A 23,440-nucleotide genomic window follows, 5' to 3' on the forward strand; every position below is an offset into this window, starting at 1 on the left:
ATGAAGCTATAAAAGGGAAGTCTCTAATCTTTTTTCATAAATATACTATTTCCATGTAGTAACTTATTACAATAAAGTAAATATGTTTGAAATGTTTATTTTAAACTTTTTAAAAAGGTTATCAATAAACTATATAGGATTATTTTAATTTAAAGCATGAGCATGAAAATATTTTATCTACGCTACCTTACAAGTACTTACTGCCAATCAGTGGGACTTGTGCATTCTCATTTCGAGATACTATAGAAGGTAACCCAGCTATAACACAGGCAATTCCATCAAAGAATGTCGAATGAGGGGCAGCAACAAAAACTGGTGCTTCCAAAGGACTTGCAATCTTTCCTTTTACAGCAACTATAAATCCCATTGAAAAGAACATAGCACGAGCCAGAAATTTCAAAGCTGTTTGAGTAATTTTCCTTTGAAAATATAGAAAAGACATAATTAGCTTTGTTAATTAAAGCTAGCAGCAGGGTTTTACTCTATAATACAATAGGAAAACCAAAATATGTCAGAGTATTTCATATGAAAATATGAGCTGAGGAGAATAATAGCTAACACTTACATGGCGCTCTTTCTGCCAGGTGCCAGACACTATTCTAAATGCTTTATATATAGATTAATCTCTTTAATCCTCAGCCTAATCTTTTGACGTAGGTATCTTGAAATTATAACTCCCATTTTATAGATGAGAAAACTGAGGCACAGAGAAGTAATTCGCCCAAGGATATGTGTGGCTAAGAAACAGCTCTATCATTCTGAGACTATAAAGTGTTAAAAATGAATTTTCAACACACATCCCCTACTGAGATATCCAAATCAGAACTGTCCTTCAAAGTGGTTATCTTGGGAATCCACATATGTGTAATGAAGATGCTACTATCTCCTAAAACACTTTTGGAGCTCTCACACTGAAACTGTTCTCAGAATTATTTTAGGAATTTTTTTAAAAGTCTTGTAATCCATATTGTTACAGTTTTTAGATATTATCAACAATCATCAGAAGTGAGTTCACCATTTCACTTCCCTGGAACAGAGATGCACTTAAGCAATTCCAGAAACTACTTTTTTTAAAAACCTTTAAAAAAGATTCTGCCATTATAGATTAGTTAATTTATCAAACTGTGTCAGGAACTATGCCAGACACACAAGACAAGTAAGATCCAATTGAGTAGGGAAACAAAAATGTATTCCTAGAAGTGCAAACACAGGAGGGATATCTCAGTATGTGAATAAGCATATAGCTTTTTATGAAAAACAAAATATGTACATCATCCCGGAGGTATCTAATGAGAGCTTTTTTTTTTTTTTTTTGAGATGGAGTTTTGCTCTGGTGCCCAGGCTGGAGTGCAGTGGCGCAATCTTGGCTCACTGCAACCTCTGCCTCCCAGGTATAAGCGATTCTCCTGCCTCAGTCTCTCGAGTAGCTGCGATTACAGGCACCCACCACCAGGCCTAATTTTTGTATTTTTAGTAGAGATGGGGTTTCATCATGTTGGCCAGGCTGGTCTTGAACTCCTGATGTCAAGTGATCTGCCTGCCTCTGCTTTTAAAAATAGGATTCTCATCTAATTCTCTCCACATTTTTGTAATAATATAGTGAGGAGCTATTAGCAACTAGCTCCGAAGAAGTTTCTGTGACTTTTATTTCACAAGAAGGAGGTAAAGAAAACCACAATACTTTCCCAGACGGCACAGAAACTGTACCTCCCTTTCTTCTCCTTTAGTTTAGAGATGAGATTTCTACTCATGTAATGACACGAAGTGTATTCTTTTATCAAATTTCCACACCTCTTATTTTTTATCCATAGTGATGTAGCTTCTGATAACTATATTTATCCCATATTCTGAGCCATTAAACACTCCTATTTAACATGTTTAAAGAATGGCTCTAAGTCTGGTCCCACATAATAACTTCAGCACTACTTGTTTGAGAGGAGAAAGAGATTCTGGTTTAATTGACAAAAGTAAAACTTTCTTTTCTAACATTTATTATATCTATTGTCTGGATTACTTAGACTATTCCTTCTATCATCCTAGGTTTTCATAAGCCACTGACAACAAAAACCAAAGACGTAATCTGAAAAGAATTGGTGAGTTATAAAAACGTTCCTTGAAGCATTGTTTTATACTACACAACCTTGAGTTTAAAACAAAGGAGTATGATTTGCAAGAACTGAGATTTCTCTGGGGCATTGCCAGCATTGAATTCATTTCCACTTTGATAGTGACATTTGTTCACTGGAACATGAACTGAACAGCAAACTATGTATTTCTTTAAAAGTTTCTAGAACAGTCTTTCTCAAAATTTTTGGAGGATGCATTCACATTTGAGATTTAAATACAAAAATATCCTTGCATATAAAAATTTGGCAACAACTTCAAAGGGTTTGACAATGCCCTGAAACCCATCTACAGATTTGGAACTCACATGGAATCCATGGACTCCACATAAGAGGCTGCACTTTTAAGGCATACGGATCAAAACAATTTGGTTCCGTTCAATAAGAATAAACTTTTACCAGTAGCTTTGTTAACTCATGATCAGTTTCTCCTCTATTACCATCTTAATTAGATAATGCCTGAAAAGCACTTCCATTCTGCCTCATGCTAATGTTTAAAATAACTAGACTATACTGGTTAATAATTGTTATTAATAATTGTTTTAATAGAAATTACTACTAAAGTAATTAATAAAAATAATATAACTAATTCACTTATGCCACTGCAGAAAGCTGTAGAGGGAGAAAAGCAAATGTGAAAACTGAGGAAGAGCAGAAGAGAGCAAGGTATTTTGTAGCTTCACTGGTTTCAAGTATAGTAGTTGGGTGTCTGGGTGTCTTTCCGAACTAGGGATGTATCACATTTGGCAATAACTCGGAAAACAAAATATTTTAACATTAGGAAATTATAACTTTTAGAAGATTATCATAATGTAGTTGGCATTTGGGCAGTAATTTCTACGCATTTCATATAAGAAATAAAAATAAATTATTTATTATTGAGTAGGCAGATAAAACTGTAAAATTTATTATTGAGTAGGCAGATAAAATAGTCTTATCTAACAGCAGTTAGATCACTGACTAAACTGTGATGAACTCTTCTTATATTGATTTAATATATCTTAATTTAATATTATGTCCTAATATTTTGGACAAAATTATTTCTTACCTCCTCCAACCAGTTACTGGGTGGGTCAGCTTTTCAGGACAGCATACTGTTGAAATTGCAGCAAATGGCCATGCAAGTAATAAAATTAACGCAACCAATAAGACACGAATTGGAAGCAGGATAATCCCAAGAAGGAAAATCTGAAAGTCAAAGTTGGTAAAAATAAATGAATGGACATTATTTTAATTCATAGCTATCAAACAGAAACATGTAATAGGAAAGTTTTATGGTGTTCATGCATTCAGTCAAGGATGAATTGACTACTAGCCTGTACCAGACAAGGATTTAAGCACAAAGAAAAATAACAAATTATATCTGACTTCACAAATCCTACTGTGTAGCAAGAGAAACACTGAAGAAAACTGAAAGACAAATGATCTGCATACCCATGAAAGCGAATAGAGAATGCTGGGGGAACAAAGAAAAGGTGTATATGATTTAGCAGCCAGGAAAAGCTTCCTGGAGGAGTTGTAGCCTGAACAATCTTGCAGTAAGCAGGAGCTAGCAAGGTAAGAAGGGGAAATTGCTTTTTGAGAGCTTTAGGTAGAAGAATGAAGGCAAAAGAGTGTGAAGAAGTAAATACATTGTTTTATATACCTGCCAGAACTTTATAACTAATAACAATAACGAGATAGATGAGAAAGTAAGAATAAATAATAAGAAGAAATGAAAAGTAAATGAAAAAGAATAGCAAATAATACATGGAAGCTTACTATGTAATATAACAGCCATTCTAAGCACTTGGCATGTAGTAACTTATTTAGTTCTTACAACCTTAAGTTTCAAGTTTTACATACCAGAAAGGAGTAACACAGAGGGAGTTAAATTGCTTAAGATCCACAAGTGGTAGAACCAGGATTTGAACTTAGTTTGGTTATAAAGTTTGTGCTCTTAATTCTTTTACTGTACTGCCTTTTGAGTAAAATAGACTGTGCTTATGTATGACACATTGTCTTTTTTCTATAAGCTAATTATATTACTCAAATAGTAGCCTTTGTCTGTCTCTACTGGCCCTTATCTGATTCTGAGCACCATCAAATAATTTAGAAAAAATGCCAAAATATTCTAATTATCTGATCTTTAGAATATTAAATAGTAATACAAGGAAATGCACAGATCTAAAGTATACAATTCAATGAGCTTTGATAAATGTATACTCATGTAACCACCACCACAATTAAGACACAAAACATATTTACCACTCCCAGAAAGTCATCTTGTGCCTCTTCCAGTCAAACCCTATGTTCTTAGGAAACCAGTGCTAGATTTCTATCACCATAATTTAGTTTTATCTGTTCTTAAATGTCATATAAATGGAATCATACATCATGCATTCTTCTACTTAATACTTTTTATTCCATTATGTTTTTTCATACACCAGTATTTCATTCTTTTTAATTGCAGAGTATTATTTCACTATGTGACCATATGACAGTATGTTTATTGATTCTCCTACTGATGAACATTTGGGTTGTTTCCAGTTGTGGGCTATTATGAATAAAGCCACTATGAACATTCTTGTACAAGCCTTTATGTGAATATGTTTTAATTTCTCTTAAGTAAATATCTAGGAGTGGAAATGCTGGCTCATAGACATTATTTAACTTTATAATAAACCACCAGTTTTCCAAAGATGTGTCATTTAAAAGTATCAGTGGAAATGTGTGAGAATTTCAGCTGCTGTACATCCTTGCCAGCATTTGGTTTGGTAGACTTAAAAAAAACTTTATTAAGGTACAATGTACATAAAAGAAAAAACATCTATTTTAATTTTATAGATTATGAGTTTTTCAAATGCATACCCCTATGCAATGACCACCACAATTAAGATATTTACATCATCTCAAAAAGTTTTCTTTTGCCCTTTGCAATTAATACACCCTCCCCAAACCTAAGCAAACACTGATAGGCTTTCTTTCACTGTAGTTCTACCTGCTCTAGATGTTCATATAAATAAAATCACCAGCATTTATTTACCCTTTTATATCTGGCTTGATCACTTCATATTTTTGAGAGTCAACCATATTGTCATATATATCAGTATTTACTCTTTTTAATTGGAGAGTACTATTTAATTGTATGAATATATCATGATCTATTTATTTACTTGTTCATGGACATTTGGCCTATTATAAGTTTTCAGCTATTATAGCTCATATGAACATTAATGTTCAAATCTCTGTGTCACCATACATTTTCATTTCACTGAAAATAAAATTATTGGGTCATAGGGCATGTTTAACTTTGTAAAATACTATAAAACTATTTTCCAAAGTGGCTTCACCAGTTTACATCCCCAGCAAGGTATGAGAGTTCCTGTTGTTCCACATCCTCACCAACATACGGTATGGTCAATTTTTTTATATTTAATTTTAGCCATTAAAGTGGGTATAAAAGGATATCTCATGTGGCTTTAATCCACATTTCCTTGATGAACAATAATGTTGAACGCATTTTTCAAATACTTATTGGTCATTCCTTTAACTTCTAATATTAGTGTCTGTTCAAGTCTTTTTGGCCCATTTTTACTGGTTTGTTAGTCTTTTTCTTATCAGTTGGTAAGAGTTCCTTATATAAATGTATACAAGCCCTTTGTCAATATATGCATTGAAAATATTTACTTTCATTCTGTGGCTTTCTCACTTTCTTAATGGTGTCTTTTGATTAAAGTAATTTTAATTATGATGAAGTTTAATTTATTAATTTTTATTTTATGTTTAATTCTTTTCTGTGTCCTTCTGAAAAAATCTTTACCTCAAGGTCCTGAAGGTATTAATTTTTTTTCTTCTAGAAGCTGTATGATTTTCACTTTTACATTTCACTCTATGGTCAACCTTAAACGACTTTTTTTGTGTGGTATGCAGTATGAATCAAGGTTCATTTTTAAGCATAAATTTATCCAGTTGTTGCAGCACCAAAAGACTTGACATTCCTCAATGAATTTTCTTGGTCACTTTGCAAAAAATCAATTGAATATTAATGTGTGGATTTTCTTTCTGTTGCATTGATCTGTTCATCTATACTTCTGTCAATACTCCGCTACCTTATTTACTACAGGCTTGAAGTAAGTCTTGAAATCAAGTACTGTGTGTCCACCCATACATTCTTCTTCATCATTTTTCTGAAGGCTATTTTAGATACTCTGCATTTCCATGTAAGTTTTAGAATTGTCAGTTTCTACACATACACAAAAGCCTGTTAGGATTTTTACTGAGATTTCAAAATGAATCTACAGATCAATTTGGAGGAAATTGTCATCCTAATAATACTGATTCTTCCAATTCATAAACATAGTATATCTCTCTATGTAAGTCTTCATTAATTTCTCACAGCAATATTTTGTAGTTTTCAGTGTAGTGATCTTATTTGGTTTTTCCTAAGCATTTAATGTTGTTTTATTGCTGTTATAAATTAGATTACTTGATTTTATTTTGCAATTGTTTGCTCCTATAGTATATAAATGTAAGATTGACTTTAAGTTTTGATCTTTTATCCTATGACCTAGCCAAGTTCACTTATTAGTTCTAGTAGTTAGTTGTTCTGTTGATTCCTTAGGAAGTTCTTCATATACAATCTATATCATTTGTGAATAGGACAGTTATACTTTTTCCATTCTAATCCATATGTCTTTAATTTCTTTTTCTTATCTTATTGCACTGGCTAGGATTCCTAGCATAATGTTTAACAGAAGTGGTGAACAAGATATTTGTCTTATTTCAAACCTTTGAGGAAACAGATTCAATATTTTACCACTGTGATATTAATTGTGGGTATTTTATAGATGCCCTGTATCTGATGGAGAGAGTTTCTCTTTATCTCTATTTTACTAAGAAATTTTTTTTATCACTAGTGGGTACTGAATTTCCTCAGGTGAGTTAATGAAATTTCTGCATCTATTGAGATGATCACATGCATTTTATCATATGTTCTGCTTATATGGTGGATTACACTGAAATTGGAATTTTATATGTTAAATCAACCTTATATTCCTGATATAAGAAACTTGGAAGTGATATACACAGTATCATCCTTTCTATACAATGCCGTATTTGACCTGTTAATGTTTTATTAAGAGTTCTTTTAGCTATGATCATGAGGAATATTGATCTATAATTTTCTTTTCTTATAATGTCTTTTTCAGATTTGATATCAAGGTAATGTTAGCCCCATAAAACTAGTTAGGTACTGTTCCACACTTCTCTACTTTCTGAAAGAGCTTGTGCGAGTGATTTTATTGTATTCTTAAAAGTCTGACAAAATTTACTAGTCAAATAATCTTGGTGAAACGTTTTATTTAAATGTATATGTGTGGATACAAAATAAATTCAAATTCCTTCATAGATAAAGGGCTATTCATATTTTCTAGTTCTTGTGTCTATTTTTGATACACTGGATTTTTGTCCATTTCATGTATGCTTCAAATTTACTGGCATAAAGTGGTTAATAATGTTCCCTTATTAGCCATTTAGCCTATAATGATATATGCTGTTTCATTCTTGATACTGGTAATTTGCATTTTCTTTCTTGTTTTCTTACCAGTCTTCGTAAGGATTTATCAATTCCATTAATCTATTCTATTCATCTATTAAACAAATGTTTGATTTTAATTTTCTATGTGGTTTGTTTTTATATTTCACTGATTATTGCTCTTATCTTTATTATTTCCTTTCTTTGACTTTGTGTTTAATTTGTTCTTCTTCCAGCTTCTGAAGGTAAAAACTTAAATCATTACTTTTAAATCTTTCTTCTTTTCTATGTATTTAAATGTATTGGTTTAGTTGCAAGCACTGCTTTAATTGCATCCTACAATTTTGATACTTTGCATTTGGTTTACATTTAGTTTAAAACATTTTGTAATTTCACTTGTAATATATTTTTGACCCAAGGACTATTTTAAAGTATATAGCTTGATTTCTAAATATGTAGATTTTTATCAGATATATTTGTTATTGATTTCTAATATAATTTATTGTGTTCAGAGAACACGCTCTGTAATATTTCAAACTTTTGATATTTATTGAGATTTTTTTATGAACCAGCATTTGGTCTATGTCGGTAAGCATTAAATGTGTACTTGAAATTATATGCTGGTATTTTTGGACGTAGTGTTCCATAAATGTCAGTTCAGTAAAAGTGGTTACCGATGTTCAAATTTTCTATATTATTAATCTTTGGTTTGATTGTTCTGTCAATTACCAAGAAAAGTATATTACCATCCTCAATTATGTTTTATTTATTTCCTTGTTTAGTTTTCTCAATTTTAGCTTCATGTTTTCAAAGTTCTGATATTAGGTACATAAACATTAAGTGCTGCTAAGTTTTCCCACTGACCTTTTAAAGAAATGTTTCTCTTTATATCTGATATCATGACATGTCTTGAAGTCTACTTTATCTGATATTAATACAGTCATATCAGCTTCTTACACTTACACTATTTCTACATTATCTTTTCTCCCTTCTTATCTTTGTATTTACATTTATAGTGCATGTATTGTGGATTAACGTATAGCTGGGTCTTATTCTTTTGTCTAGTCTGAAAATCTTTGCCTTTAAGTTAGAATGTTAATTAATGTATATTAAATGTAATTATTGATGTATTTGGGTATAAATCTACTGTTTTGCTATTTCTTTTCTATATATCCCATCAGTTTTATGTTTCTGTTTCTTCTTTTCTGTTTTATTCCTTGAGTTCATGAAATTTTTCTTTAGTGATCCATTTAAATTTCTTTAATGGCTCTTTAGCTATACCTTCTTGTACTTTTAGTCAGCAGTTGGTCTGAAGATTACAATGTGTGCTTAGCATAAGACAATGTACTCAGATTTAATACTGTACCACTTCACAGAAAGTGTAAGAAAAGTACAATTCCATCCCATCCACCACCCTTTCAGTATTGTTATGTTTTACCCCTACATATATGTAAACCCAAGAAAATAATAATTTTTGTATTAAATGGTTACATTTTCTAGCTCTTTGATGAAATTAATATAAAGAAAAAGTTTTATATCGCTCTTTCCATATTTACCATCTCCAGTGTTCTTCATTCTTTCCTGTAAATCCAAGTCTCAATCTGGTGTTATTTTCCTACAACCCAAAAACTTTATTTACCATTTCTTTTTTTTTTTTGTGATGGAGTCTCGCTCTGTTGCCCAGGCTGGAGCGCAGTAGTGCAATCTTGGCCCACGGCAAGCTCTGCCTCCCAGGTTCACTTCATTCTCCTGTCTCAGCCTCCCGAGTAGCTGGGACTACAGGCACCTGCCACCATGCCTGACTAATTTTTTGTAATTTTTTTTTTTTAGTAGAGATGGGGTTTCACCATGTTAGCCAGGATGGTCTCAATCTCCTGATCTCGTGATCCGCCCACCTTGGCTTCCCAAAGTGCTGAGATTACAGGCGTGAACCACCGTGCCTGGCCTCTTTACCATTTCTTGAATGCAGGTCTGACAACGAATTCCCTCCATTCTTATCTGAAAATGTCTTCATTTTCCCTTCATTTCTGAAGAATATTTTCATTTGATATAGAATTATAGGTGGATTGGGTTATCTTTTTATTGGTGAGTTCTAAGAGTTGTTTATATGTTTTGAACACTCTACTCTTATCAAATGTATAATTTGCAAATATTTTCTCCCATTTGGTAAGTTATCTTTTCAATTTCATGGTAGTGTACTTTGAATCACAAAGTGTTTTATTTTGATGAAGTCCTCTTTACCCATTCTTTCTTTGGTGGCTAGTACTTTTGTTCTATGTCTAGAAAACCATCTCTAATCCAAGGTCATGAAAATTTACACTTATGTTCTCTTCTAAGAGTTTTATGATTTTAACTCTTACATTTAGTATTTTGATCTGCTTTGAGTTAATTTTTGTATATGCTGTCAGGTAAGGACCTAACTTCCTTCTCTTGTACATGTCAATCCAATTGTCCCAGACCATTTGTTGCAAAAACTACTCTCTCCCCATTTTATTATCTTGGCAATCCTGTGGAAAATCAGTGGCCACAGATGTATGAATTTACTTCTGTATTGTCAATTCTATTTCATGGATCTATATGTCTGTCTTGTTACTGGTACAACATAGTCTTGATTACCGTAGCTTCACAGTACGTTTTGAAAATGAGAAAAGTGAGTTCTCCAATTTTGTTTTTATTTTTCAAGATTCTTTTGGTTGTTTGTAGTCCCTTGCATTTCTGTATGAATTTTTAAATTAGCTCATCAGTTTCTGCAAAAAATAAAGAAGCCAGCTGATATTTTGATAAGCGTTATACTAATCTGTAGATCAGTTTGGGAAGTGTCATTATCTTAACAATTTAAGTTTTCCAAATTTGTGAACACAGGATGTCTTCCCATTTATTTAAGTCATCTCTAATTTCTTTCAATGACATTTTGTAGTTTTCAATGTAGAATTCTTCTGTTGCTTAAGTATTTCACTCTTTTTGATGCTAACTTAAATCGAACTGTTTTTAAATTTCATTTTTAGATTGTTGCTTGTGAAAAAATACGCCATGATTTTTGTATATTGATCTTGTATCCTGCCACCTTGCTGAACTGATTTATTAGCTCCAAGTGTTTTTGTGCATTCCTTAGGATTTTCTATGTTTAAAAAATCATGCCATCTTGATGTTTTTACTTCTTCCTTTCCAATATAGATGTCTTCTCTTTTTCTTGCCTAAGTGCCCTTGCTAGAACCTCCAGTACAATGTTGAATAGAAGTGATGAGAGTAGATATCGTTGTCTTATTCCTGATCTTAGAAGAAAACTTTTTGGTGTTTCACTATTAAGTATAATGTTAGCTATTTTTCACAGATGCCCTTTATAAGGCTGAGGAAATTCCTTTCCATTCTTAGTTTACTGAGCGGTTTTTATCATGAAAGTGAGTCAAATCATTTTTCTGTGTCTATTTTCTTGTGCTCTTTATTCAATAAATATGGTGCTCATGTTAATTTTTCTATGTTGAACCAACATTACATTTTTGGGATAAATACCACTTTGCCATGGTATAATTCCTTTTATTAGTGCTGGATTCAGTTTGCTAGCATTTTATTGAGGATTTTTGCATATATATTCACAATGGATATTGGTCTGTAGTTTTCTTTTATTGTGATTTCCTTTTTTGGTTTTGGTATCAGAGTAGGCCTAGCCTCACAGAATGAGTTGGGGAGTGCTCCATCTTCTTTTATTCTTTGGAAGAGCTTGTGAAGGATTGGTGTTAATTCTTCATTAACCCTTTGGTAGAGTTCACCAGTGAAGTCATCTGGTCCCCAACTTTTCTCTGTGGGATGTTTTTAATAACTAGTTAATCTTTTTATATATTATAGGTCTATTTGATTTTTTATTTATTCTTGAATCAGTTTTGGTATTTTGTGTCTTTCTAGAAATTGGTCCACTTCAACTAAGTTATTTAATTTGTTAGCATGCATTTGTTCATATAATTCCTTATAACCCTTTTTATTTTGAAAAGGTCAGTAGTATTGTCCTCTCTTAACTTGAGTCCTTCTTTCATTTTTTTCTTGGTCAATGCAGACAAATATTTGTCAGGTGTTTTTCAGAGTACCAACTTTTGGAGTTGTTATTTTTCTCTATTGTTTTATTATTACTTTGGAATCATTGGTTATTTAGAAGTAATTTAATTTCGACATATTTGTGAATTTCTCAAATTTTTTTCTGTTATTGATTTCTAGTTTCAATCCCCTGTGGCCAGAGAACATACTTTGTATTATTTTAACCACTTTATATTTATTGAGAATTGTTTTATTGTCTAACATACAGATCTACCTTGGCAAATGTTCCATGGGCACTAGAAGAATGTATTTTCTGCTGTTGTTGAGTGTTCTACATACATATCTGTTAGATCTAGTCTGTTTATAGTGTTCTTCAAGTCTTCAATTTCCTTACTGATACTGTCTCATTGTTCTACCTTCTATTGTTATTGAGTAATTGAAGTCTCTAGTATTGTTGAAAATCTTTCACCCTTCAATTCTGTCACTTTTTCCTTTGTGTATTTCTGAACTCTGCTGCTAGATGCATATATGGTTATAATTATTACATCTTAATGAATCAACCCTCTTATCATTATAAATGTCTTTCTTTAGCAATAATTTCTGTCTTGAAGTCTATTTTATCTGATAGTAATACAGCCATTCCAGCTCTCTCTTGGCTACTGTTTGCATGGTATATCATTTTCCATCTTTTTACTTCCAACCTATTTGTGCATTTGAATCAAAAGTATGTCTCTTGACCAGGCATGGTGGCTCACACCTATAATCCCAGCACTTTGGGAAGCCAAGGTGGAAAGACTGCTTGAGCCCAGGAGTTCAAGACCCGTCTGGGCAATATAGGGAGATCCCCTCTCTATAAAAAATACAAAAATGTGTTGGGTGTGGTGGTGCATGCCTGTAGTTGCAGCTACTCAAGGACTGAGATAGAAGGATCACTTGAGCCCAGGAGTTCAAGGCTAGAGTGAGTTGTGATTACATCACTGCACTCCAGCCTGGGTGACAGAGTGAGACCCTGCCTTTAAGTAAATAAATGAATAAATAAAGTGTGCCTCTCTTAGGAAGTGCACAGTTATATATTTTTATCAATTCTGTGAATCTTCATTTTAATTGGATTGTTTTATCAATTTATATTTAATGTAATTACTAATAAGGCAGGATTTATATATGACATTTTGCTATTTGTTTTCTGTATGTCTTAGGTCTTTTTAAATTTCTTTATGTCTACATTGCTGCCTTCTCCTGTGTTAAATATTTTCTAGTGTAACATTTTAATTCCCTCATTCTTTCTTTTGCTATATTTAAAAATGTATTTGCTTAGTGGTTGTCCGAAGTGTTGCCATCTTAACTTATAATAATTTTCTGGTTCGGATCAACCAACTTAATTTCAATAGTATACAAAAACTGTGATCCATTCCCTCCTTTCTCCTATTTGCTATTATTGTGATACAAATTATGTCTTTATACATTGTATGTGCATCAACACAGATTTATAATTATTGCTTTATGTAGATGTTTTTAAAGTTGGATAAGAGAAAAAAAGATTTACAAACAAAAAAAATTTCATTTGTACTGTCCTTTATATCTACCCATGTAGTTACCTTTACCACTGCTGATTATTTCTTCATGTGAATTTGAGTTACTATCTAGTATCCTTTCATTTCAGCCTGAGAGACTCCTTTTATTATTTATCTTAGGGCATGTGTGCTAATGACAAATTCTCTCAGTTTTTGCTCATTTATACTTCATTTTAAGGATAGTTTTCTAGCTATACAATTCTTCGTTGACAGTCTTCTTCTTTCAGCACTTTGAATATGTCATCTTGCTACTCTCTTCTGGTCTCTGTGGCTCTTGATGAGCAATCAGTCATTAATCTTCTTGAGGATTCTTTGTACATAATGTACATAATGTATCTGTATATATAGGTATCTTTAAGTTTATTCTTAGAGTTCCTTGAGCTCCTTGAGAATGCAGAATTGGGGTTTTTAATCAAAATCAGCAAGTTTTTGGCCATTATTTCTTCTAATATTCTTTCTGCATCTTTCTCCTTCCCTGGGACTCCCATTATGAATCTGTTGGTAAAGTTGATAGCATCCGCAGGTCTCTGAGGTCATTTTTCTTCATCTTTTTTTTCTTTATGTTCCTCAAACTAGATAATCTCAGTTGACCTGTTTTCAAGTTTGCTGATTCCTTTTTTGTTTGATATAGTCTGCTGTTGAGCCCCTCTAGTGAATACACACACACACACACGCACACACACACATGCATTGCATCTTTATTGATATTCTCCATCTGGTGATACCCTGCTCCATACTTTCTTTTAGCTCTTTACACATGGTTTCCTTTAGTTATTGGACCATATTTTAAATATCTGATTTAAAGCCTTTGTACAGCAAGACTAACGTCTGGGCTTCCTCAGGGAAAGTTTGTATTGACTGCTTTTTAAACTATTTGTAAGCTATACTTTGTTTTTCTTTACACACCTTGCAATTTTTAAATGAAAACTAAACATCTAAGTAATATAGCAACTGGAAATTATTCTCATCCCTTTCCAGGGTTTGTTGTGGTTGCTGTTTGTTGTTGTTATTTGTTTGTTTAGTGTCTTTTATAAACTAATTTGTAAAGCTTGTATTCTTTGTCATTGTGGCTACTAAAGTCTCTGACCAGTTAGCTTAGTAATCAGCTAACGATTAGAGATTTTCTTAAGCACCTGAAACCAATAAGTTTCCTGATGCTTGCAAAGGGTCTCTGTGTACATGTTGGGGCACATCATAAACAGTCAGGTGACAGATGACAACTCTGCCTTAGCCTTCACTTTCTGCTTGTACAGTCCCTCAAGGTTAGTCAGAGGTGAGAACTTAGGGTATTTTTAGATATTTTCAGGACATGTGCATAGCCTTGAGCACAAACAAAGCCTTACTCATGTGGACAGCCTTCTAGATTCCTAGGAATATGTCAAAGCTTTTAAAGTCCCCTATGATCATCTCATCCCTTAGCTTTTCTTTTAAGGTTTTTGGCTAGCCTACTGTTTGCTCCAACTGTTACTCACTGTCTCAGGCAGCTGTGATGTTAAGCAATTGCCTCTGATTTTTTTATTTTTATTTTTTAAGAAGCAGAGTCTCCCTATGTTGCCCGGACTGGCCTTGAACTTTTGGGCTCAAGCAATCCTCTCACATAAGCCTTCTGAATAGCTGGGACTACAGGTGTGCACTACTGCACTCGCTTTCCTCTGACTGTTTTTGACAAACGCCCTTGAGAGAAGGCTATTTGCACTGTGTAAGCACCAAGACAAATCAAATAAAGACAGTCTTGCAAATGAGGCATTCCAGGCAGCCACTAGACTGACCAATAATGACAATTCCTTGGGAATAGGGCTTTGAAAATGCTCCAACACTATTTTTCCACCTCTAGTGGCTGACAGGTTGCTGGTTTTCATTACGACCGTAGGCCATTGGTTTTTAAGGCTACCACAGAGCCGAGGATGAGGAATTAGAATAAAATTAAACTGTAACAAAGCCTACTATTCTAACTAAGAGTCAGCACTCTTAAATAAATGCTCCTCAGATTGTTGAAAGCCTTTGGTTAATTTTCAGAGCTAAGACAAAGTTGATTCTGATAATTTTTTTGTGTTTTCATTGCTTTTATAGAGAAGATAATTTTCAGAGGCCTTTACTTCACCAGTTTTGCTGATGTCTCATCTCAGTTTTTTTCATTCTGCTTTTTAGACTGAATAATTTCTAGTGACCTATCTTCAAGTTCACTAATACTTTCTTCTACCATCTTCAATGTGTTGTTGAGCCCATCCAGTGAATTTTTCATTTCAGATATAACAGTTTTCAGTTTTGAATGCCCATTTGGTTCTCTTTTACATTTTCTATTTCTCTGCTAAGCTCCTTCCTACTATTCATTCATTATGCCACTCTTTACTTTTAAGTCCTTGAGTATTTTTATAATAGCTACTTTAAAGTATTTTTCTGCGAAGTCCTACATTTGATCATCTTAGGGTCTATTTTTATTGCCTGATTTTTCTTTTGATCATAGGTCACATTTTCCTATTTCTTTGAATGTCTAGTATTGTTTTTATAGTATTTTGGCCATTTTGGGTGATATATTACAGATATTCTGGATTCTGTTATCCTTTTCTAAAGAATGTTGATTTCTGTCCTAGCAGGTAGGTAAAATTCTGGCTGATTGCATTCCCTTTGTGAAGGCTTAGTTTTTTTTTTTTTTTTTTTTTTTGTTCTTGTTCTTTTATTTATGATTTTTCTTTTTTTTTTTTTTTTACTTTTTTTTTTTTTTATTATACTTTAGGGTTTTAGGGTACATGTGCACAATGTGCAGGTTTGTTACATATGTATCCATGTGCCATGTTGATTTCCTGCACCCATTAACTCGTCATTTAGCATTAGGTGTATCTCCTAATGCTGTCCCTCCCCGCTCCCCCCACCCCACAACAGTCCCCAGAGCGTGATGTTCCCCTTCCTGTGTCCATGAGTTCTCATTGTTCAATTCCCACCTATGAGTGAGAACATGCGGTGTTTGGTTTTTTGTCCTTGCGATAGTTTACTGAGAATGATGTTTTCCAGTTTCATCCATGTCCCTACAAAGGACACGAACTCATCATTTTTTATGGCTGCATAGTATTCCATGGTGTATATGTGCCACATTTTCTTAATCCAGTCTATCGTTGTTGGACATTTGGGTTGGTTCCAACTCTTTGCTATTGTGAATAGTGCCGCAATAAACATACGTGTGCATGTGTCTTTATAGCAGCATGATTTATAGTCCTTTGGGTATATACCCAGTAATGGGATGGCTGGGTCAAATGGTATTTCTAGTTCTAGATCCCTGAGGAATCGCCACACTGACTTCCACAATGGTTGAACTAGTTTACAGTCCCACCAACAGTGTAGAAGTGTTCCTATTTCTCCACATCCTCTCCAGCACCTGTTGTTTCCTGATTTTTTAATGATGGCCATTCTAACTGGTGTGAGATGGTATCTCACTGTGGTTTTGATTTGCATTTCTCTGATGGCCAGTGATGAGGAGCATTTCTTCATGTGTTTTTTGGCTGCATAAATGTCTTCTTTTGAGAAGTGTCTGTTCATGTCCTCTGCCCACTTTTTGATGGGGTTGTTTGTTTTTTTCTTGTAAATTTGTTTGAGTTCATTGTAGATTCTGGATATTAGCCCTTTGTCAGATGAGTAGGTTGCAAAAATTTTATACTTTTATACTTTTTTAGGGAAAATTTGTTTGAAGCTGGCTCTTAGTCTTAGACTGAAGCCTTAGTCCTAGGATATAGGACTAGCTTTTCTCCTATGGTATCACCTTTCTGAGGTTTCAGTGTAAAGCCTGAGATGTTTGCCAAGGCCCTCTTAATTGGTGGGATTCTAACTGTGTCTTTTCTGTGGTGTCTATTAGTTGAAATGTCTGCTCAGTTTCTTCTTTCTTCTAGCTGTTACTTTCCTCCAGGGTCCTTGAAGGTTCCTTTGTAAATACACAGCTCAGGAATCGGCCAAGGTTTTGAGATAATTTATATGCCAATTTAGGGGCTCCCTCATTTCTAGGTTCCTCCTTTCTGGGACTTCCTCCTTCGATTTTTAGCCACTTTGATAGTCCTGAACTTTGTGCTCTGATATATCAGGTCAATAAGGCTGAGGCTTTCTAGCAATCCCTTCACATGGTGTCAAGTGATAAACTTCAGGGAAAAAAAGGGGCTCGGATAATGTTACACAGTATAGAAATATTATTTCAAGCAACAAATCCCTCCAGTTTCTGTCTAATTTGTGTTGCTCTATAGTGCCTTCGTGTAGCTTTTCATATTTTGACTAGGGTTTATAATTGTTATGCACAGAAAGGTTTGTCTACATTAAGCTACTCCACCATTCCTGAGACTAAAACTAGTCCTGTTAAATTATTATTATTCACTTGAAAACTGACTTACAAATATAATGAAACTTTGCTATCAGTCTTATTTCCTATAAAACAAAATATGTATTAGGTAAGATGAGTAGGAGCTTCAGAACTATAATACAGAAGGGATCTTGGATCCAGGAGATTTTTCTTGAAGCTCTGTGTACATGGTAAGCAAGCTATTTTTAGATAATGTTATATTTATTTGAATGGTGGTGCAATGAAGTATGGTGGTATACTGGGGAAGAGTACTGTGGAGAAGATGAGATGACTCAAATTCCCAAGTCACTCTGGTAGGTCACTGGCTGAGATTCTCTTCAAGGAGGTATCATTATTAAAAACCAAGAAATAATCTTGACTGAAAGAAAGGACCATATAGCATAGACTCTGAAGAAAGAGTTGGAATGAGGTTAAAGTATATTAGCATAAGAGTCACTCATGTCTACACTGAGCAACCCATATGGATTTTAATTGAACAAGTTGCAAAATATCAGGCAACTTTTTTTTCTGTGCCATCTTCAAGGTTTGCAACAAACAATAGTGCTTAATAGTAAATCAATTTTGAGTTAACTCATTGACAAATTAAGAGAATTCCCCATCATATTTCCATTTTGTAATATGTCATCTCCATTGGGTGGCCTTCTCTCAGTGTTATTCTCTGGTTTTCCTTCATTACACTTACTAAAACATGAGATTATATATTTTTGTACTTGTTTGTTTAACTTTCTTAGTGAAATGTGAGGACAACAGTCCTTAAGCAAGACATTGATCATCATTTAAGATTAAATTTAGTCTAAATTAATCATACTAAGCCATACTTAAATGAAAGTATGCCCACCTTTTAAACTGGATAATATGGACATTGTTTTTCTACCATGTCTATTCAAATCTTCCCTTTACCCAGACGATTCAAGCCACTGAAACCTCTTCGGTATCTCTGATCTATATAAACCTAAAAAGTATTTTTAATATCCAAACTTTGTTAAATCCCGTTTAATCCAAGTAGTAAATTTTAAGTACAGTATATACTTTGTAGAAAATATATAGGATAACTATCAGTATTATCAATATTAAGATCAACAAACAATAACAGATTATTTCACCTAATTTTAGCCCTCCTTTGAGTTATTAATATTCCAATGTAATAGACGAGAAAAGTGTAGTTCAGAGAGGTTAAGTGACTTGGCCAAAGTCACACAACTAATAAATGACCAGTTCCTATAACTGACTAGCTATCATTCCATTATACTATAACTCTCAGAGAGTTATTTGGAAGAGATCTTTAAACAGTAAGAAACCAGGTGATGGAAAAACTTAATAATTTATTATAGGTGCAATATAAATATTTGTCAACATTCAATTCTGATTCTCTCCAAAATATGAAGTCAAATAGATGGGCATATTTTCATTTAAGTATGATTTAACTAAATAAGACTAAATTTAATCTTGAACAATGGTCTATGTATTAACAAATGTTTTAAAATGTGAAAACACAAAAAGAATATCTATTAATTTAAAGACATGAGGATCACATTTTTAAACGTTTAATTTCCACACAAAGCGGTATTACTATATTCTTTATCTTCTTCCTCTCTCACACCCCTCTTCAACCAGACACCCATCTACCATTACTCAAGCCACCACCTGCGTTGCTTAGCTCCACACTTAACCTTCCCCCACTGTAGAAGACAATGGCCTTAGTGCATACAACCTGATTGCAAATATTATACTGCTTCAAATCTAAAGTAATGTGTGAGATGGACATGAAAACTTCAAAACTGTTCCCCCCGGCCCCCTGCAGAACACACAGGACAAATTGTGGTTAGCAGGGTCTATCTTGTTCTCTGATCACTAACTTCAACAAAGAGGAAGTCCAAAGAGTGCAACTGCCAATGGTAAAAGGAACCCCTTTACAAGAAAAAGGAAAGGAAAGGAGAGGAAACTTCCTTTGTGCATAACAGTATAGCCATTTTTAACAATGGAAAACAGCCTCGCTACTACTTCTCATGCTTCAACTTAGGAAACGTTTTTAGGTGAAGACTGATTCTGGACCAAAACTTCTTGAACACCCTAAGCTGACTCAGTTGTCCCTTTTCTTTGATTCTGACTTCCCACCCTCCATCATGCTCCTGCTCAGCTAAATCTTTCCAGCCTTACCTGTTGTTCTAACCACAGACCTGGGCTCTCTGCCTTCTGCCTCACTCTTATTCATCCCATACTGACTCCTCCTTCCTAAGGCAAAAAAAAAAAAAAGACTTCTTCAAATCTACTCTCCCGTGGTAGATCTGCCTCCCACTATACTCTCATAAACTCAAGTTGAAGCTTCTGTCACAGATTCACAGATTCCTTCAACCTTCTGGGGCATGGAATGTAGCCTGCGCCACCAGCCAGCTAGTCTCTTCCTGTTTTGGATCCTCCTCTCAGGCCCGCATCTTCCCAGCATCTTCTCTCCTCCCGTGCCCGCTCAGACCATTCTCTAAATGTCCTCAATTCTCAGACGCACATCTCTGCCCCTTTCAGGCTCACGGCCCCTCAAAAGTCCTCTCCTCTCAGATCCACTGCTCTTTCTTCCTCTGATGCCTTTGCTTCCTAGACCCACATGCCCCTCAGACCCACGCGCCCCTCGACCGCCCTCCCCCGTCAGACCAACACCGGTTACTTGGACCCGCCTCAGACTCTGGCTCCCCTAGGGCCACCTCCCTCCTCAGACCCACGCCCCCTTCAGGCCACCTCCCTCCTCAGACCCACGCCCCCTTCAGGCCACCTCCCTCCTCAGACCCACGCCCGCCTCAGACCACCTCACTCCCTCGGACCCACGCCCCCCTCCGCCGCCCTCCTCTCTCAGACCCACACCCCTTATCTGGACCCCCCTCAGACCTAGGCTCCCCTCAGACGACCTCTCCCCTCAGACCCACATCCCCCTCAGACCACATCCCCTGTCAGACCCACGCCCCTCACCTGGACCCGCCTCGCCGAGCCGATCTGCGTCTGCTGCACGAAGGGGTTCGGCACCGGCGGCGGGAAGAAGGACGCCTGACGGGGCACCATGGGCGGCCGCAGCCCCACGTTCCTGACGCCGGCACCTGGCAGTGTGTCCGCCACTGCCGCCGCCTGGGCGCACCGGCTCATAGTCGAGCCGGGCGTAGAACTCGGCCGAAGCGACCTACGCGGGCGCTGCAGCGAAAACTGAGCCAAAGACCCACTAGAGGCCCAGCCTAGGGCGACGCTGGGGAGCCTCTGCGCAGGCGCTGAAGTTACCTAGACGCCGGCTGCTGCCGCCCTGCCCCTTCGGCTGTGACACGCCCCAGGCTCTGGCCACACCCCCTCAGGCATCTGGCTCCACCCCCTTGGTAATATAGCCCATCCCCTCGGAAGGGAATGCTTTTCCTTCAGAGCCAAGACCCTGAAGGGTACCCCAGGATCCCTAACACTCCACGGCGAGACACTAGGCAGAGTTCCCTGCTTTAGGGTCGGGCGGACCTGGATTTTCAATCCCTTTTACTGGGCCTGTGACGTTGGCCAAATCACTATCTCTATGAACCTCAGTTGCCTTCTGTAAAATGCAGATAAATGTATTCTCAGATAATCCTAACCTGGATCCAGTAATGCCATTGAGCAACCACTTCCGCTGGGCTGTTCCATTAAGTGAACTAATATTAATACACCCATGATGGCACTAGGAGTGGAATTTGTTTCACTGAAAACATAATGGACTGACAGGGGAGAGATGGTCCTCCAGAGGAAAACTGAGCTACTATTACCAGAAAAGGCAAAAATTACAGTTGCCCTCCACGCTAGATGAGGAACCTGACCCAGAAAAGGGAAATGTATTGGGCTGTGGCTCCATTTCACACTGAGGAAGTTCAAGCCTGTTTGGACCTATGTGGGTGCTCATGGGGGTGGGAGGGCAGGGGTTTGTCCCATTATCTGAGGACAGTTGATCAACCCTGAGTGGCTGAGAGTTAAAGAAAGGAGATGATAATCAACTCATCCCTACTGATCAACTCTGCTCACAGCAGGTAGGAAGGCCAGGATGAAAATCTGAGTCTGAGCCCTGGGGTTCTCCAAAGTTACCCTCTGAATGTCAGAATCTTCCAGCCCTACCACATAGATGTGTGGCCTTGAGTCAGTCACTTAACCTGAGTTTGCTTCCTTGTCTAGGAATGGGAGATTCATTCTAACTCCACAGAATTATAGCAAGGATTAAATAAAATAATGCATGTGTAGTGTTCCTAGAGAAACACTGAAGAAATGGCATGTTTTAAGCATTATTATGTTGTGGAGCCACTGACTTTTCTCTCAGTGTAACAGGGAACATTAATAACAGTGCATTACAGCCATGATAGAAGATTCCCCAGTCTAGGGGGTCTTCAAGTTGGGACTGGCAGACCCTTGAGACTCTTTAGCCAGATACCTGCACAGAAAGATGTCTTTCCAACTGTCAACAACCTAAGCCAGGCCAGGAGCAGTGGCTCACGCCTGTAATCCTAGCACTTTGGGGGCTGAGGAGAGTGGATCCCTTGAGCCCAGGAGTTCGAGACCAGCCTGGGCAACAAAGAGAGACTCCACCATCTCTAAAAAAAAATTAAAAATTAGCTGGCTGTGCTGTTGCATGCCTGCAGTCCCAGCTACTCAGGAGGCTGAGGTGGGAGTATTGCTTGAGCCCAGAAGATCAAGTCTGCAGTGAGCTATGATCGTGCCATTGCACTCCGGCCTGGGTGACAGAGCAAGACACTATCTCAAAAAAGAAAAAAAGAAAGAAGAAGAAGAAGAAGAAGAAGAAGAAGAAGAAGAAGAAGAAGAAGAAGAAGAAGAAGAAGAAGAAGAAGAAGAAGAAGAAGAAGAAGAAGAAGAAGAAGAAGAAGAAGAAGAAGAAGAAGAAGAAGAAGAAGAAGAAGGAGAAGAAGAAGAAAAAGAAGAAGAAGAAGAAGAAGAAGAAGAAGAAGAAGAAGAAGAAGAAGAAGAAGAAGAAGAAGAAGAAGAAGAAGAAGAAGAGGAGGAGGAGGAGGAGGAGGAGGAGGAAGAGAAAGGAGGAGGAGGAGGAGAAAAGAAGAAGAAGAAGAAGAAGAAGGGAAGAAACAAAAAGAATCTGAGCCAAGGGGACAGGCCATGGGAGGATAAAAGATAGAAAAGATGATGGGGCCTGGAGTGGTGGCTCACACCAGTAATTCTAGCACTTTGGGAGGCCAAGGTGGGTGGATTGCCTGATCTCAGGAGTTCGAGACCAGCCTGGGCAACACGGTGATACCTGTCTCTACTAAAACACACAAAAAAATTAGCCAGGTGTGGTGGCATGCACCTGTAACCCCAGCTACTTGGGAGGCTGAGGCAGGAGAATCACTTAAACCTGGGAGGCAGAGGTTACAGTGAGCCGAGATTGCGCCACTGCATCCAGCCTGGGCGACGTAAGACTCCGTCTCAAAAACAGAAAAAAGAGATAGAAACAATGACATCAGGATCACTGAGGAGGTCACCTGTAGAGTTCACTCCTTACGCACCTTCCTCACCAGCCCCATCATAAGAGGCCAGAAGCAATATACCATCAATCAGACTATCAGAGCCAGAAAGGGCCTCAGAAAAACCCCAGGCCTTCAATTTCTGTACAGCAGTAGCTCCAGAATTTCTATGTAGGAGATTAGGGGTGGGTAGACTGGTAGGAAGGAGTAAGGAGCTTATCCATTAATACCAGCTGTGTTTAGAAGCAAGCACAGTGTTTCTCCCCTAGCTGTGTTTATCCAGCGTGGTTTTGGGGGTGGTGGAGGGTGGTGAGATTCTGGTTTGAGGGCTAAAGCTCCTCTGCTAGGCTATCCTTTGGCCTTGTAGGTCCCTAATAGCTATGGGACCCTGGAAGAATCACTTCTCTTGAGCC

At 36.4% G+C, this 23,440-nt stretch overlaps 1 protein-coding gene across 2 annotated transcripts in view; it reads right to left on the reverse strand.

The window, feature by feature from the left end:
* The window catches only part of LPCAT2 (lysophosphatidylcholine acyltransferase 2), a 77,395-nt gene extending 56,574 nt beyond the window's left edge, over positions 1-20,821 (reverse strand). The window contains exons 1-3 of one of the 2 annotated variants that reach the window (XM_055299276.2): positions 20,530-20,821; positions 3,172-3,311; positions 202-419 (exon numbers count right to left, since the gene is read on the reverse strand). In XM_055299276.2, the coding sequence (XP_055155251.1) occupies positions 202-419; positions 3,172-3,311; positions 20,530-20,700 (529 nt within the window). In that variant the 5' untranslated portion in view covers positions 20,701-20,821. Of the gene's footprint in view, positions 1-201; positions 420-1,791; positions 1,873-3,171; positions 3,312-20,529 lie in introns of those variants that run through there. The other variant, XM_055299277.2, reaches the window with a different exon arrangement.
* Between the last annotated feature and the right edge of the window lie 2,619 nt (positions 20,822-23,440).

This window comes from Symphalangus syndactylus, chromosome 11, assembly GCF_028878055.3.
Source record: "Symphalangus syndactylus isolate Jambi chromosome 11, NHGRI_mSymSyn1-v2.1_pri, whole genome shotgun sequence".
NCBI lineage: Eukaryota > Metazoa > Chordata > Mammalia > Primates > Hylobatidae > Symphalangus > Symphalangus syndactylus.